Source organism: Dromiciops gliroides, chromosome 4 (genome assembly GCF_019393635.1).
Source record: "Dromiciops gliroides isolate mDroGli1 chromosome 4, mDroGli1.pri, whole genome shotgun sequence".
Lineage (NCBI taxonomy): Eukaryota > Metazoa > Chordata > Mammalia > Microbiotheria > Microbiotheriidae > Dromiciops > Dromiciops gliroides.
The window spans coordinates 364,692,641-364,709,739 of NC_057864.1; the positions used below are offsets into that span (position 1 = coordinate 364,692,641).

Genomic DNA, 17,099 nt, shown 5'->3' on the forward strand with positions numbered 1-17,099 from the left:
TATGATAGTCACTGAAGTGTGTAGGTATGTATGTAACATTTATACATATATATTACATATATGCATATAGACAAAGTCTGTGTTATCTAGTCTTTCAGTTGTGACACCTAATGTTTTACTTCTTATGCTAATTGGTGTGGTATTGTACCACGCCAATTAGCACAGCAAGACGTAAAAGTCAGCATGCCCAAAGCATGTATTAGAAACAGAACGTATGATTTCCTTTGTCTTATTTAGCATTTAATTAAAGTGTTCATGTTATATGTCATTAACTATCTGTGTGACTTTGGAAGAGCCATTTCTTCTCTGTGTGTGTCTCAGTTTCCTTATCTGTAAAATGAGGGGATTGTACTAGGTGATCTAGCTCTGACAGCATAATTACCACTCATTTTTAAACATATTTCAGAAAGTGGGAAAAGTTGACCGTCGAAGCCCTTGCAGAGGTAGCACTATTTATATTAGATTTAATTACCTGAATTTACATATAAATAATACTTAAGCAAAAAAATTAAAAAATAAAAACAAAAAATCCCCAGAGTTGTGGATTCTCTTAATATTTGTCTTCTTTTCCAAGCTCTTAAATCTTAGAAGTCCCTATTACCAAGATGGGTTTTGATATTTTTGTTCTCAGTACTGTTTTCTAGAATATGCTATTCCCAATAATTTGCATTTTTTCATAACCATGAGAATATATAAATAAACAAAAGCAAAAATAAATGACAAATTAAGATGGTCAGTGGAGAAAGAAAGCACACACTGGAGAGGATCATATTGCAGTGATGGTCATATGACTAACCCACATGTTTTCATGTAAACCTGTATTTTACAGATAATTTCAGAAATGTCTTAATTATGTTATTCTTGATATAAAGACCTACCACCTATAATAATACACCTCAGGGTTTGGTTTTTTTTCTGTGATCCATTGCCTCTGCATCATTATGGTTCTTATTTATAATTCATCTCAATTCTAAAGAGTAATTATCCAGGCATAAAATATAATCATCAAAGCAAGGGCTAAGGACAGTTTGGGATTAATACAGCCTATTTTGAGAGCATATGCTGTGGGTCATGAATGCACCAACCAATATTTTTATTAAATACATTACATTCTAAAGGCATCAACATTCCTCTACTATTCATTTCATTTTTGTGGGGAAAAAATGGCTGTAAGGTAGTGAGACTAAATGTTATGATCATAGGATTTAAAGAGGAATGAACTTCAGAGATGTATTCAACTCAAATCATCCTCCCCACTCTTCTTTTCTTACCTCTCTCCCCTCCCTCCCATTTTACAGATGAGGAGACAGAAGCTCAAAGAGATTAAATGATGTGCCCAAGGTCACATTCATTGTCAATAGCAGAATCAGGATTTGAATTGTGATCATCTCAATCTAGAATTAGTATTTTTCCCACTATACCACACTATCTATGGTTTTCAGTCCTCAAAATAAAACACAGACACCTGTAAATAGGCTTAGCTGGCCATTCTTTGAATTGATAAAATTATTATAGCCCTCTTAATAGAAAAGGAACCTACAAATATAGCTTGAACCTACAGTGTGAAATCATAGGTAAATTTCCACACTTCTCTCTAGCATAAGGACCATTCTTTTACTATACCACAACTTTAATTAAAATTACCAATTGCTATCTTCTGTTTGTGTTGTTACCATGCAATTAAGGATATTTTTTATTACAACTTCCATTCTTACAGCATGAAAATATTTGGCCTCTAATTCTTTGTAATGCTCATTGTACAACCTATTAACAGAATTATATAAACCAGACTCTGAGTACACATCTGCTCCTTGACTGAATAACTAATTCTAAGCCATTGTTCATCTGATTACCCAGAGGATGTCATGAATAATTACCTCCACTGGAGTCCTGCTCCAGTGCTTCCCTGTGGCATGGGAGTGACCCATCATTCTCAAAGATTGTACCACAGGATTTTGAGCTTTGGCAGATCCACCCAAGATAGAGAACTTTCAACTAAAGGCCCAGTTAGGAACTGCATCTATTTATTGAGTTGAAGATTAACCTAATTCATTTTAAAGCTGATCCTCAACAGAAGACTACAGTTAGGGTAACAGATTTTGATTTTTGTTTTGTGTTCTACAACAGCTTACAAAGGATATTGACTAAAGATTAGCAGGGTTATGTCTTATATCCTTGGAGGAACAACCTATGCCAACAAAATCATAGATCTTTGAAATATTGAAGTATAATGGAAATCCATAAATCCTTTCCAGATTCTTTGGTCCTCAATAATCTCACCCTCTTTTTCCTAATCAAGCTTTCCATTGGTGTGGCAAAACAGAATGACTTGAATTTCATTTTCTTTCTCTGTATCTGCTAAGTTTTGGAGGCAATCAGGTTTAAGTGACTTGCCCAGGGTCACACAGCAGTAAATGCTTAAGGTCAGATTTGAACTCAGGTCCTTCTGACTCCAGGGCTGGGAGGTGCCATTTCCATAGCACCACATAGCTGCTTTGTCTCTCTGCTAAGAATTCTAATAAGTAATGGCAAAAAGTGGGCAAAAGAAGTAGAAAATAGTCCTAATATTACACATCCTGGATCATCAAGAGCTGCCTTTACAGGGTTTGAATGATTCCCAAAGTGCTAGAGGATAGGTGCTGATTCCAGGAGGCAGCTTCTGGGAGATAATGGTGGAAGTGTCATAAGCTAGTTTTAAAAAGAACTGAAGTGGGGGCAGCTAGGTGGCGCAGTGAATAAAGCACCGGTCCTGGATTCAGGAAGACCTGAGTTCAAATCCAGACCTCAGACCCCTGACACTTACTAGCTGTGTGACCCTGGGCAAGTCACTTAACCCCTATTGCCCCACAAAAAGAAACAAATAAAAAGAACTGAAGCTCTTCTATGTGTAGTTATCCCATCTTTACAGTCACCATGGTAGGTAAGAAGGCCTGCCCCCTCCCTTTTCCACATGCATAGGATTATAAATTTAGAGCTAAAAAAAGACACCAGAGGCCAACTAGTTTAGCGCCTTCATTTTGCAGATACAAAAACTAAGGCCAAACAAGGTCTGACACTTAGTGGGTAACAAGACTGATATTTGAACCCTGGTGTTCTGACTTGAAATCTAAGATTCTTTCCACTATGACACACTGCCTTATTATCACAATGTCATAACCTATAAGAAATGTTTTGTAAACCTCAAAGCTATTACCCTTTTTTCAACTCTTTTCCCTTGCAAGGCTGCCCTTGATACTCATTTTAGATTCAGTACAATATGATGGAAAAGAGCCCAGGACTTTATGCCAAAAGACTGGGTTTAGAATCCCAACTCTCTGTGGTATGAACTATGGGATTTTTAACAAACTATCTGTAAGGAAGATAATAATGCTTATAGGCACTGGGTAGTTGTGAGGAAAGCTCTGAAAACTGCAATGCAGTGGGTAGGTATTATTTTTTAAACTGATTTCACATATAACAATGTTCCAGTGTGATTTGCCTCAGGCCATGTACTTCTTTCTAAGGATGATTCCTGCACCCTATACTCCCTTAAGGACATTAATTTTGAGTTTCATTTTTAGTGTCCTGAGATAATATCGAAGAAAGCAATGACATAAGAGAATTATACATTTCTCAGTCCCTTTCTCAGAAACTTGGGATTGAATTTGTCACCATAATGTGAGGGAAGAAGGTCAGTGCTGAGCCTTAGGACACACTTTCCCCAGTTTCTCTGTCTCCCTTAGCTTCCTCTCCCCACTTTAAAGGAGTTTGTTCGGGAGGCTGTGAAGAGGTGAACAATAGGGAGGAAGAGAAGAGGGAGTCCTGAATAGTTCCCTAAGCTTAAGGGAAAAGACTTTTGGAAAAGCTGACCCAGTTTGACAGAGAAAGGTTAATGAGATAACTAGTAACTAAACTTCCCTCATCTGTCACCTTCCATAAACATAAGGAGAGCTCTCCAGAAACCCTCCCAGAAAAGACCAACAAAAATGCCAAAGTATTCATGCAAAACAAAACAAAACAAAAAAACTAGTTCTTACCCATAAACATTCAGAAATTTCAAGGATGACCTTGCCTTGAATAGGAATGGCGACCTCCCCCTAGAAAGCCTTACTCCCTTTGTATCCAGAGCCCTTCTTTTCAGTTCCTCTATTAGGGCAGTCTCAACAAATCAACAGAAAAAAAGAATTTGGGGTCATTCTGTTCCCTTTCCAATCCTCAAAGACCAAGTATATGATTTTGTCAGTGTTCTCTCTTCCAGCATTTCACAAGGTTTGTGATTTCATTGTTGTGTAACTGGATAAGGCGTTGGCCTTCCCTCCAATGCTGAACCTCTTCACTAGACTGGTTGTTGAAGAGCAGGCAAAATCCTTCTGGTAAAGTTAGCTAGGTGGGTCAGTGGATAGAGTACTTCTGAACTCAGAGTCAGCAAGACTCAAGTTTTAATCCTGCCTGAGACACTTACTAGCTGTCTAACTTTGGACAAGTCACTTGAACCTTAGTTACGTCATTTGAAAAATAGAGATGGGGCTCTTCTTCTTAGCGCCATCTTGTTGACTTCAGTTGTGCCATGAAAGCCAAGTGGAGGAAGAAGTGAGTGCATAGGCTGAAACGCAAGAGGAGAAAGATGAAGCAGAGGGCCATGTAATCAGACTGTGCTGAGCACTGAGGCCATAGGAGCAGAGATGGAACGACCCTTGATGACATGCTTGGGAAGGCAGAAACCATCTGGAAACATCACCCTCCCTACAAAGCACTGTGCTGCTAGATCTACCATCTGACAAAGGACTCTCACCACCATTTGACACCTCCCTGACAAAAGGACATGCCACCTTTTAATGCAGATTCCACCTACCTGCTTCTTGATTTTGTGCTGTAGGACTCCTATCATTCTGGACTGATTGTGCATTGTGGTTTAGTGTAGCACACCTGTACAATAAATTCTCATTACTTTCTTGTTTGAAAAAAAAAAAGAAAAGAAAAGAAAAAGAGAGATGGGGAGCCAAAATGGTGGAGGAAAAGCAGTAACTTGCCTGAACTATCCCCAAGACCCCTCCAAACCCTCCAAATACCTTCAAATAATGCCATAAGACAGTTCCTGGAGCAGAACTCTTTTTCTTAAAAAAAATAGAGATAATGATAACATCTACTTCACAGATTTCTGAGGATCAAACATGCAAAGTGGCTTTGAAAACACTAAAGAGCTATATAAGTATTTATTAGTAGTAGTAGTAGTATCCTGGTTTTGAATCTTAGTTCTGGCACTTATTAGTCCTATGACCCAGGGCAAATCACTTAGCCTAACAGAGCCTCAATTACTTTATCTACAAAATGGAAACTGCCCCTTCCTCCCTCTCAAAGATGTTGTGGGGAAAACACTTGATAAACCTCAAAACACTACAGAACTATAAGATGTTAGGTGTCACTGTGCTTGAATTAGAAGCTATAGACTTTTTTTTTTTTGGTGAAGCAATTGGGGTTAAGTGACTTGCCCAGGGTCACATAGCTAGTAAGTGTTAAGTGTCTGAGGCTGGATTTGAACTCAGATCCTCCTGACTTCAGGGCTGGTGCTCTATCCACTGTGCCACCTAGCTGCCCCATGGACTTCTTTTTTAAAAAAATTTTAAAATTTTTAATTTTTAAAAATTTTTTTTGTGGGGCAATGAGGGTTAAGTGACTTGCCTAGGGTCACAGAGCGAGTAAGTGTCACGTGTCTGAGGCTGTATTTGAACTCAGGTCCTCCTGAATCCAGGGCTGGTGCTTTATCCCCTCTACCAATTAGCTGCTCCCCACCCCCACCCCCCCAAGCCACAGACTCTTAAAAGGTCTTTAGAAGATTATCAGGTGTCCAAGTAGGTTTTTGGTGGGCTTGCTATAATAAAATTCCACTATCACAAAAAAATGTATGTTATGACAACTTAGACTCAACCTACAGTATTCAAATCATCTTCCTACTTTAATTATATAATATCCTATCTGAACTTCTCTTTCAGTGAGAAGTAGAAACTTTTTTAAAAAATCTTAGTCTCATCTACCACAATACTATTAGTCTTCCAAATCACTTAATGGTATTTTCCAAATCCTAATGCATGACCACATGCACATCATCAGACCCTTTTGATTGGGGCCAGAAATGGGGCTGGGAATTGATTCTATTTTATAGCTACCATGGTGATAGACCCTTAAAAATAATAACATACGATGTCCTTTGATACTCACAGTGGTCCCTATATGGAGGTGCTATTATTACCTCAGTTTTTTGATAAGGAAATTGAGACTCAGAGAAATTAAACTGTTCTCTAGGAACCCAAGGCTTATAAATATCTGAGGAAGAATTTGACCTTAACTCTCCCTATTTCCAAATCCAGAATTTCATCTACTTCAGCCTGCACAAGAACCTAAAAATGGAATCCATAGATCAACTGCATGCATTTTTGATCCTCACATCCAGTGTCATTCTCAGTTCAACAGTCTTTCTCTTTTTTTTTTTTAAGAGATTGTCCTCCTATCTCACCCACACTTGGAAGTACAGGGGTTATTTAGGGGGCTGATACCACTCTGGTTGGAACAGGAACTTGGACCTACTATATTTCTGATCCTGACCAGTTTGCCCCACGCCTCCAATGCCAGGGTGTCACCACATTTATGCTAGACGTAGTGAGGGTACCGAATCGGCTTAGCCCAATGCATCTCAAAACTCCAGAACTCAACAGATTCATCATGCTCAGTCTGTTAGCCAGTAATAAGGCAAGCATGTGCCACCATCCCCAAGTCAATGGTCACTCTCTAAAGGGCTTAAACATTTGGAAATGTTTTCTTAAAGAGATCTTTCATACAAACTTAACTATTGCTCAGCCATAATTTTCCTTTCTCAGACAGTAACACAAAAAGAAAAGTGGGCATTGGCTTAAATTATTTAGCCAGACTTTACTGAAATGGATGCTTGTGTCCCCTAATGAGAGGTGGGAATTCAGACTACAGCACTACTTCTACTCCTCGTCTTCACCAGCTCCTCTAAAGTGAAGGCATCAATTCAGCCTCATTAGTATTTCTTCTAAGCTGTGATAAAAGCAGAGAGACTCCTAATTGAGTGTTTAATTAAGGTGATTTAACTTTAACTAAATCAAAATAAACAAGAATAATACTGACTATTGATCTCTTTCTCTTTCTAAGAAAGCTCAGGATACTGTCTTGAAATGCCCACTCCTCTCAATTCTTCTAATCCAGAACCAAATCTATGCCCATTATTGATGCTTTGGGTGTCCTACCTAGTGCTTACTCCATTATTTTTCCTCTTTTCTTAGCAATCACTTTCTACTTTCTAATGGACTCATAAATTGCACCCTGTAAATAAGGAGAACTTGTCAGCCAGGATGCTGAAACCCAGTGCGATCAGAGACACCCAAACTGGCCTTGACAGTACCACTTCTGCCACCTCAAACCACTGATTTGTGAATCAAATGATAGCTAATGAATATGGCAGCCTCAGCATATTATGAATGGCCAAAACCATGGACAACAAGCCTGTTCCTTATTACCCATTCAGAATTGTGAGCCTTCAGAAAGCTCTGTAGACACATTGATACATTTGCATAATAAAACCTAAATGAAGACGGAACACTTGATTTTGCATATGTCAGCTTTGCCAGCAGTTTTCCATTTACTTTCAGATTTTTATTGCCAAGTGAAAAAAATAGATCAGGGATAGATAAATTTTATTTGGGGCCTCATAGTCCCAAGACACACAGTGCTTTTATTATTTGGAATTCCTTACTTTTATAGTTTTTAAATTATCACCATATAAATAATGCAACCATGAAGACATGTTTGTATGTGAGCATGCGTGCTTAGAATCATTGGACATTTGTTATTTATCCATCAAGCAGAGTAGAGAAGGATAATATCTTGTCAAATTTGAAAAACAGACTAAGGACAAGGGCAACCCAATTCTCCCTTCTCGCCCATGATACAATTTTATTTAAAAACAAACTCTTCCTCAAGAAAAAGACACATACTTAAACCCATAGTTTGTGAGTATTCTGTATCTAAAGTATTCTGTATCTAAATGAAAGGTTTGGGGGCCTGGAATATTACCCAGCTGGAGCTCCTCCTGCACTCGAAAGACCTTGCTGTGGCACATGTTATGATTTGAAATTGGTTCTTATATTTATAAAGGATATTGCCTGTAGTGCAGCTGGAGGTATGTCATTCTTTTCATAAGCCAGAGGACCCAGAGTCTTCTAAAATGTGCTTCTCTTATCTCTCCCTGCCTAACTGACTTACTTTCCTTGCAGGCCTGCATGCCAGGATTTTATCGATTGCCTTCTGAATCTGGTGGCCGGATACCTGGACCGACCCTGGGCACCTGTGTTCCATGTCAGTGTAATGGACATAGCGATACATGTGACCCTGAAACCTCCATATGTCAGGTACTAATCTATGACCTTTCTTTATCTGTTTACACTGTCATTTTTCTTCATGTAAATGATACCTCTGCATATCAAGTCAACACCAGGGAGCATATTTTAATCTTATTTTTGTTTAAGGAAGGATGCAGTCAAGGACATTCGGCTTAAAAGTGACTTCTCCTGCCTAAATGATTGTCCCCTGTTGATTTTCTTGCATTAAGAATTCTAAATACATAGCTATTTTCTGATATATTCCTATATTCAGTCAGAAAATAATGGCTTGCACCAAAAATATACAGCTAGTGTAAACAATAATCATAGTCTGCATTTTTATAACTTCAACCTTCAAGTAACTTATAACTTATTCTATAGGCATTACCTCATTTATCTTCACACCAGTCATATGAGGCAAGTAGGGGATCACTATTATTATCCACATTTAATAGCCTAGGAAATGAATGTAAGTGACGTGGGAGGAATGGAAGTGTGTTTCTTGACACTGATTTCAATATCTTATCCACTAGACCATAATAAAATTATGTCTCCATTTGTTGCTAGTTCCCTACTAAATAATGTAAAAAAAAAAACAGTTAAAAAGCAATTATTTAAGAATTACAACATACCCAGAGAACCACCATGATATGTGATACTCATGGAGGCAGAAAGACTTAGGTTCAGATCTCACCTTTGACATATAATGGTTATGTTACATGGTTAATTCATTTAATCTCTCAACATCCTGAGCTATTCTCAAAGATTATAAATTGTAACACAAGCAAAGGATTGCATTGGCATATGGGGGTTTCCCAGGAAGGAGTTCCTTACACTGATGAAATCACAGGTCTAGACCAAAAAAGGAAAGAAAAAAAAAGGTACCTAGTACTCTGATATCATTGTTTCTCATACCTGGTCTTTTCCTTTCCTTTCTTATGGAAATATGGGAAGAAAATCTATTGCTAAAAAATGTGTAATTTGAGTTCATCTTCTTTCTAATGGATAAGGCAGTTCCTCTCTCCACACACACACAATGAGTGGGAAGTCCTATGCCTTGTGGAAAGTGAACTATAATCTCATCTTGGAGACTGTTTCTAATCTATTCTAATATTCTAATCAGGTTAAAAATGCCTAAGAGTGAAATGTATTGTTATCACCATGACCAACAGTATAACTAGAAATCACGACAACTACTTTTTATCAAAGACAATAATTTTGAGCCTACATCAAATATATATATATATATATGATTAAGAAGAAACCAAAGCTTGGGACAAGTGAGAATTCTACAAAAGAGCTAAGATCATAAATTTAAAGCTGACAGGGACCTTTAGAAGTCATTTATTCCAAATTCTTCATTTTATAAATGAGCACCCTTAGGCGAAGATGAATTAAGTTACTTGGCCAAGTCTACATAATAAGTAGCAGAGGTTGAATTTGAACCCAGGTTACTCCAAACAAAGTCATCTATTATTCAATACTCCCTCCTACTTGGAAGGCAGCTAAGTGGTATAATAGAGTACCATGTCTGGAGTCAGGAAGGCTCCTCTTCCTGAGTTCAAATCTGGCCTGAGACACTTACTAGCTGTATGATCCTAGGCAAGTCACTTCATTCTCTTTGCCTCAGTTTCGTCATCTGTAAATTGAGCTAGAGGAGATGACAAACCACTCTAGTATCTTTTCCAAGAAAACCCCAAGTGGGGTCATCAAGAGTTGGACACAACTGAAATGACTGATCACATGCATGCATGCATGCACACACACACCCCTCCTACTTGAATAATTCATTGTGTCATGAAGGTGACCATGAAGGGCATAATCTGAAGAGTAGAACCTCTGGCACATTGTCATGCTGAAAAGGCTTCTTCTAATATGACCTTAGCCTCAGACAATGCCTTCTCTAACACAATGAGACTACTGTCATCCCTCCCTTTAATGACAGATTTATCACCACTAGATCATAAATATTTTGTCAACAACACCCCATGAAATGAAGAGAAATTTTAAATGGGCATTTGTACTTCTGTAGTATAGTTGGATGAGCGTTAGAAAACAAAGAGTATTATAAATCGTCATTTTTATACTGTCAACAAACAATCATTGTATTCTGAATATGAGACCCTCAGGTATGATCCACAAGTCAATATACTACTGGAGACACTGAACCATCCTGGCTCTAAATGTAATCCCATAAAAAAGAAGGTATAACTTAAAGTAAGGAAGGTTCACACATTCACTTGAAGAAGAGAATTCACACATTCTGCTTGGAGAAGAAAATAAAGTAGTACAGTTGGTTTAATCATGTATACAAAGGCAACCAGAAATATATTTTCTTTTTTTCTTTGTTTTAAAATTTATTTATTTGTTTGTTTGTTTTTTGGACAGGGCAATGAGGGTTAAGTGACTTGCCCGAAGTCACACAGCTAGTAAGTGTCAAGTGTCTGAGGCCAGATTTGAACTCAGGTCCTCCTGAATGCAAGGCCAGTGCTCTATCCACTTCACCACCTAGCTGCCCCCTAGAAATATATTTTCATGAGACACTGGGTTGTCTAATATCGCAGTATTCATTCTGATCTTAAACCAAAACCAAAATTTTTAAAAGCAAGAAAAAAATGTTGAAGATTATTTCAGTTAATCAGCCAACATCTTTAGCAGAGTATGGTTAGATAAATTCTGTAAAGAACTAAATAAGTTCCTCCAAACTAAATAAGCATATGCTTTAATACTATATTTAATACAAAGATAGGATTAAAGAAATGTGGTGAAAATGTATTAGAAAATATGGTTAAGATTGATAAATAAAAGGGACCAAATACATTGTTGCTGTTCTCAAAGAGGAACAATGGTATCACAAGAGTGATGTCTTGACTTGTTCATGAATTGGATAGATTTCATAGAAGCTTCATACCTGTATATCAGGACTATTTTCTTTAGTAAGAATCATAAGATTCTAAACATGGTATTTGCCAAAACACAACATGCAAAAATAAAGAGAGAGAGAGAGAGAGAGAGAGAGAGAGAGAGAGAGAGAGAGAGAGAGAGAGAGAGAAAGGAGAGTGTGAGAGAGATTTACTAAAGCATTATAGATAAAAAATGATTGGTCTTTAAATGAGATAATGATTTCCCAATCACCTTTCCATAGTCAGACAATAGACTTGTCAGAGCAAAGGTCACAATCAACTTGAAATTAGAAAAAAGCATAAAGAAGAAATATAGGAAATGTTCAATTAAAGCAACCCAAAACTGACCTATTCAAACAAGCTACAATACTCAAAAACCTGGAAAAGGAACTAGGAAAAGACATTGATATGCACTGTCACTTCCCATCACCTACAAAAGTTTGCTTTTAAAGAATTGTCACATGGTGACCAAAGGAACCCCAAAACACCTCAGCCATTAAGCAATCTCTTTGCCGAGTGGATAGATATTTCATAGGTAATAATAGTTTAAAAGAGGAACTCCTACATAGAGCCAACAGATTTGACTTCTAATACCTTTGTACCCAACATATTACATGATGAAGTAGAAATAAAGAAGCACACCTAGAACAGACCAAATATAGAGAGAATTCAAGTGAGAGGTGGCAAAGTTTTGAGGGCACCAACAGTTCAATTTTCAAGAAAGCTAAAGTGAATGGAATGAATGTATTTTTTAAAATATTTATCAAGCACTTACAATGTGCCATGTGCTGTATTAAGTGACAGGAGTGGAAATACAAAAACAAGAGAGTCTCTAAGGGTTGACCTTGGCAAGGAAAAGAGACTTTTCATCAAAGACTGAAGTGAAGGAGATAATGAGGGGCAATATCAAGGGTAGATAAGATATAGAGGGAGGAGAGGAAGAAGAAGTTCACAACAAATGGCCTCAATTTTTCAGTAAAGTATCAGGTAGCATTCTCAGTCAAGAGGTTTGGGGCAGTGTTTGCTATGGTAGGCTTAAGAAACAAAGATTTGGAATAGTCACTGTGGTGATAGAAAATTGATTAAGGTTCAGCAGAAGGATTGCCTCATTTCAGTGTAGAACCAGTTGAGATTAGCTAATATAAATTTGTAGTGAATTAGTTTTGTGACCTCCTTCATCCCCTCTCACCAGCACAACAAAAGCAGGAGGCAGATGATAGAAGTCATGCAAGGTAGGGATTTGGCAAGGTGTGAACAAGGGTAGGGCAAAGGAGCAATACTTTTAAGAGTAGAAAATATTGCAGATTTGAACTGGTTCCCCAAGAGACTGATATTGGAAAATGAGGAGAGTACAGCTGCAGTAGGGGTAAAGGAATGAGAAAATAGTAGTGGAGGCAGCTAGGTGACACAGTGGATAAAGCACCGGCCCTGGACTCAGGAGGACCTGAGTTCAAATCCAGCCTCAGATACTTGACACTTACTAGCTGTGTGACCCTGGGTAAGTCACTTAACCCTCATTGCCCTGCCTCAGAAAATAAATAAATAAGGAATAGGGTATACTGAAATGATCAATGTGATTGATAGAGGAATTTGAGAGTTCTTGAACATGGAAGTAGAATTCCTGTGGGTGATGGCAAGTTCAAGGGGGACAATACCTATGCATAGCTGAGGAGAAAGAAGAAAGAAGTAGACTCTGGGTATTGAGTAGATTAAGGGGGTTTTAGGATATCTGAGGGAATGTCAGGATGTCAGTTCTTCTAGTATGAGGGCATCAATAGGAACAAGAAAAGGAGACCATGAACAAGGCACAAAACTCACTGAGAAAGGAGGGAAAATATTCTGAGAATTAACACATAATATTCACCAGGACCTGACTTGAGTTATAAATTTGGAGAGAGTGAATCTCAAAGAAGGAGAGATTGCTGAGTGCTATAGGAAGTCTGGAAGTTGCCATTGGAAACTGGTATTCTGAATCCCCCACTAAAACCACTGAGATGTGAGAGGTGTAAAGGAAAAAAAAGATCAAGGGTATAGGATAATGAGGGGTGGGGGGGCACAAAAGAAAGGAATCCATGTCTCAGTGAGCAAAAGAAGAGATATAAAAAAAAAAAAAATATTACAGTGATAGCGTATGAGTCCCATAGAGCACAGCGAAAGTGGCAGGCAGATCTGGAGTAGGACATTACTGCATAAGTTTAAAGTGGATGGGAATTAGGGCATTGATATTTGTGGTTGAGTAAAAAGCCTTGTTTTTCAGCAGTCAAGGTGCATTTCAATATTATTGGAATAGGGAAAGAAAAAAGTGGGTTAAGTATGCTAACCACTGGGAATGAGTTCAGACCACCGCATCAGTAGATGGGAGGAAGTCTTATAAAAAAGACAGATGATTAGAAGTTTCAAGGTCTCCCCCAGGCCCAGGTTCACTTCAGCACATCTTTCAACTTTTATGCTATGGAAAAATAGGAGTTTGCTATGTCTCAATGACATCTGGAAGCTTGATGTCATGGTAGTCACAAAAACAGTCTGTTTTAGTCCTAGGCATACAGAAACCCAGGCAAGGGCATGAGGTATTGCTCTATCTTCAGACACCTCAGAGTCTAGAAGGAAGGCAAGGCTTGGCATGTTCTGGGTCTTCAGGAAGGCCAGTCCATTACCAAATGCTTGAATCTAATTCTCCTTATGGGAAGGAGATTCATACTTGTTCCCAGTGTAACAGTTGTAATGTGTCAGTGACAAAAATGTTTTTCTTACAAGTCATTTTCTACCTAAGGGAGAATATCATGTTCACTCTTCTTCTGAAAGTCAGTGTGAAGGAGAAGTGTCAAAAATGGCATCATGATTTATGTGTTGTATCTGTGTGCTTAACCAGGAGCTTATAAAGTTAGCCAAGTTGGTATGTGGGAAATGCCATAAAAGATTGACTGGCCTGTAAAGTTTAACAACATTCACTCACTCCAGGAGAGAATGATGAAAAAACGTTGTAGATACAGGAGAGATGCATTTACTGTGATAGCATCAAGCTCCCCTAAGTCCATTCATTAGTATCATTTTTTCAGCCATGTTTTGGTTATATTCAGAAACTGTGGTTTAGATGTTAATATCAGTCTAGTTTTCAATGTGTCAATAGCAAAAGCAAAAAGCTGACAACTATTTTTCCAGATCCCTTAGGTCTCCAAGATTGCCCTTGTTCATATTCTGGAGCATATATAACCATGCCATCAATTTGTCTAGGCTGTGCTTTGCTTTGGTCTGACTTACAAAGGAAAAAGAAGACAAGTCCTTCAGAAATTTTGCCCAGATCACACATGCACATATCACCTGTCATCCTGTTCTTAAAGAAGTCTTGGTTATTTCAGTGGTGTCATCTCTCACATTGTGGCCATAGGAGAAGGAATAAGTGGCCAATGTAAAAGAGTACTTTCTTTGGACAGCTGAATAGGCATTTATGGAAGGACCATGTACCAGAATAGGTATCAAAATGAAACAAATCATAGTGTGTTGTTCACAATTCTGCTATAGGGCTGTTAAATACGAATGTCATGCTACTGTTATATAAGGAATCTTGACTAGTTTCACATAAACTGTAAAATAACATCTATAAAATGGCAGGAAATTATTTCAAATATGGCAGTGTGCCAGACAAGTAGCACCAGTGGAAGAGAGACCCTGGTATTCAACTTTGTTAGACTAATCATGTCTCAAAAATAAATATTAGGATTTCTAAACTTTTTTAAAAAAAGTATGACTACCTGTTTGGTATAAAGTTTGGCTCTAACACCCCATTTGAAGGTAATACTTCAGGTCATGAGACAGCTGTCTTCAATCATAGAGTTAAAATCATTTGGCACTCTAAGGATCTACTATTGTTTGTATCTTTGTGGCCACTCCTTCCACCAGTGTAAGACATAACCACTCTATGTCAGTAGGCAATTGTACATTTCCATGGCAAAAACAAACAAAAAATGGTGGCCAATCTTTTGATGAAGCCACTGCAGTTTTAGCAGATGTGAAAAATCGAACCTTAAATCTATAGCCATCACTCCTGAATAGACTTGGCTTTTTTAGTTAAGAGAGAGTCATATAAAACATCATATCTATCACATGATAAATGTGGAAGACTTCAAGTTATATGGACTTCCCTGAAAAAGTACATGAAACAGATAATTCATTTCATGGAAACTTTCTCTAACAACATCAGAATGCCATTTATGTTTAATTAGTGAATTATTCCTTTTTTTTTTTTTTAGCGAGGCAACTGGGGTTAAGTGACTTGCCTAGGGTCACACAGCTAGTAAGTGTTAAGTGTCTAAGGCCGGATTTGAACTCAAGTACTTCTGACTCCAGGGCTGGTGCTCTATCCACTGCGCCACCTAGCTGCCTGTGAATTATTCTTAATGTGATAAAAGGAAGAATGAAAACTGAAATCTTTCAACTCAAATCCAGAATTTCATTCAAGCCAATGGATAAAAGAGATTCTTATAAATATCTTGGCCTTTACCCAGGCCTGACATTGAGCATGTCTATCAAGAAGAAATCTGAGGTTGTATATGTCAACAAAATGACTGGCATAATGAAGTAAAATAATTAATGGATAATAACACATTTAGCAATTATCACCTACACCTTAGCTTCTATTTTTGGTTTGGTTAAATGGATGACAACAGATCTAGAAGGTACCCAAACAAAAACCTATACAATGTGATCAAAACACATGGCTAATCACCTCTAAGACAGCTGTAGAAAAAATAATCCTTCCTCCTCAAAGATGAGGACACAGACTGGGAGATCTTCTCAAAGAAAAGAATAAACAGATTAAAGATTTACAAAAATACTTTTGGGGAAAAAAGAGACCTCATTTGGAAAAGCAATAGTAAAGGCTGACCACATTCATATGCCACTAGGTTTGTCAAATGAAACCTACATTGTTCATATCTGGATGAAGCTGTGAAATACCTAGGATTGAAGGGTGAAACCAAAAGGCACCACATGAGTGATATTCACATGAACGCTATCAGCAATATGTTGACAAAGAAGCATTAGATAAATGACTGAATCAAGCAGATTTATTTAAGGAAATGGAGGCGTGTGGGGGGGGGGGGTACACACATATACATACACACACACACACACACATATATATATATGTATATATATATATTGCAATTTGACATCATACTTTTGTCATTAGAAATTACAGAAAAGCTTTCCTTAAGAAGTCTTAAACTATTGATCCATGCATATTATGTAATGATGATAGAAATCATGTGACCTATCCCTGTAGGCTTCAACATTTAGCATCTACCAGGTATCAAGAAAAACACATCAGATGGCTCGAATTATGGCCCAGAAATGCATACTTTATAAACTAATGGAGAACAAATCCCGTATAGTTGTTGTCCTTTGTTCTTGAGGAGAACCAACATGGAATCATCATGTTGGAATCAAAGTACAGCATGGCGGACTCCAGTATGAGCTCAGAAGACTCCACCACACATCAGGCACAAATAGCCCATATGGACACTGGAGTGGATATGTCTCTAGATTTGCATATGTCACATTTCAAACATGAAATGGGGGATAGAGATCCATGTGCTACAAATGCAAACCCCAAAATGTCCTTAATAATTCAGCAAATAAAATATAAAGTAACTGTAGCATCATAACCATCCCTAGCCCATACATAGTAAGTACTTAATGTTTTTTCTAATATAATCTAAGAACCATTGCCCACAACAGTCAGTAATACTGATCCATAATTTAAAAATAATGTATAACAAATATCACTGTACTGAATAGTTATATTCAAATACAATGGAATGAA

The 17,099-nt window shown here is 37.7% G+C and overlaps 1 protein-coding gene across 1 annotated transcript in view; it reads left to right on the plus strand.

Annotated features, from left to right (window-relative positions):
• Positions 1-17,099, plus strand: part of LAMA2 (laminin subunit alpha 2) — an 804,877-nt gene that overhangs the window by 568,422 nt on the left and 219,356 nt on the right. Inside the window, 1 exon segment of the mRNA XM_044002871.1 lies at positions 8,271-8,405. Coding sequence (XP_043858806.1) covers positions 8,271-8,405 — 135 coding nt within the window.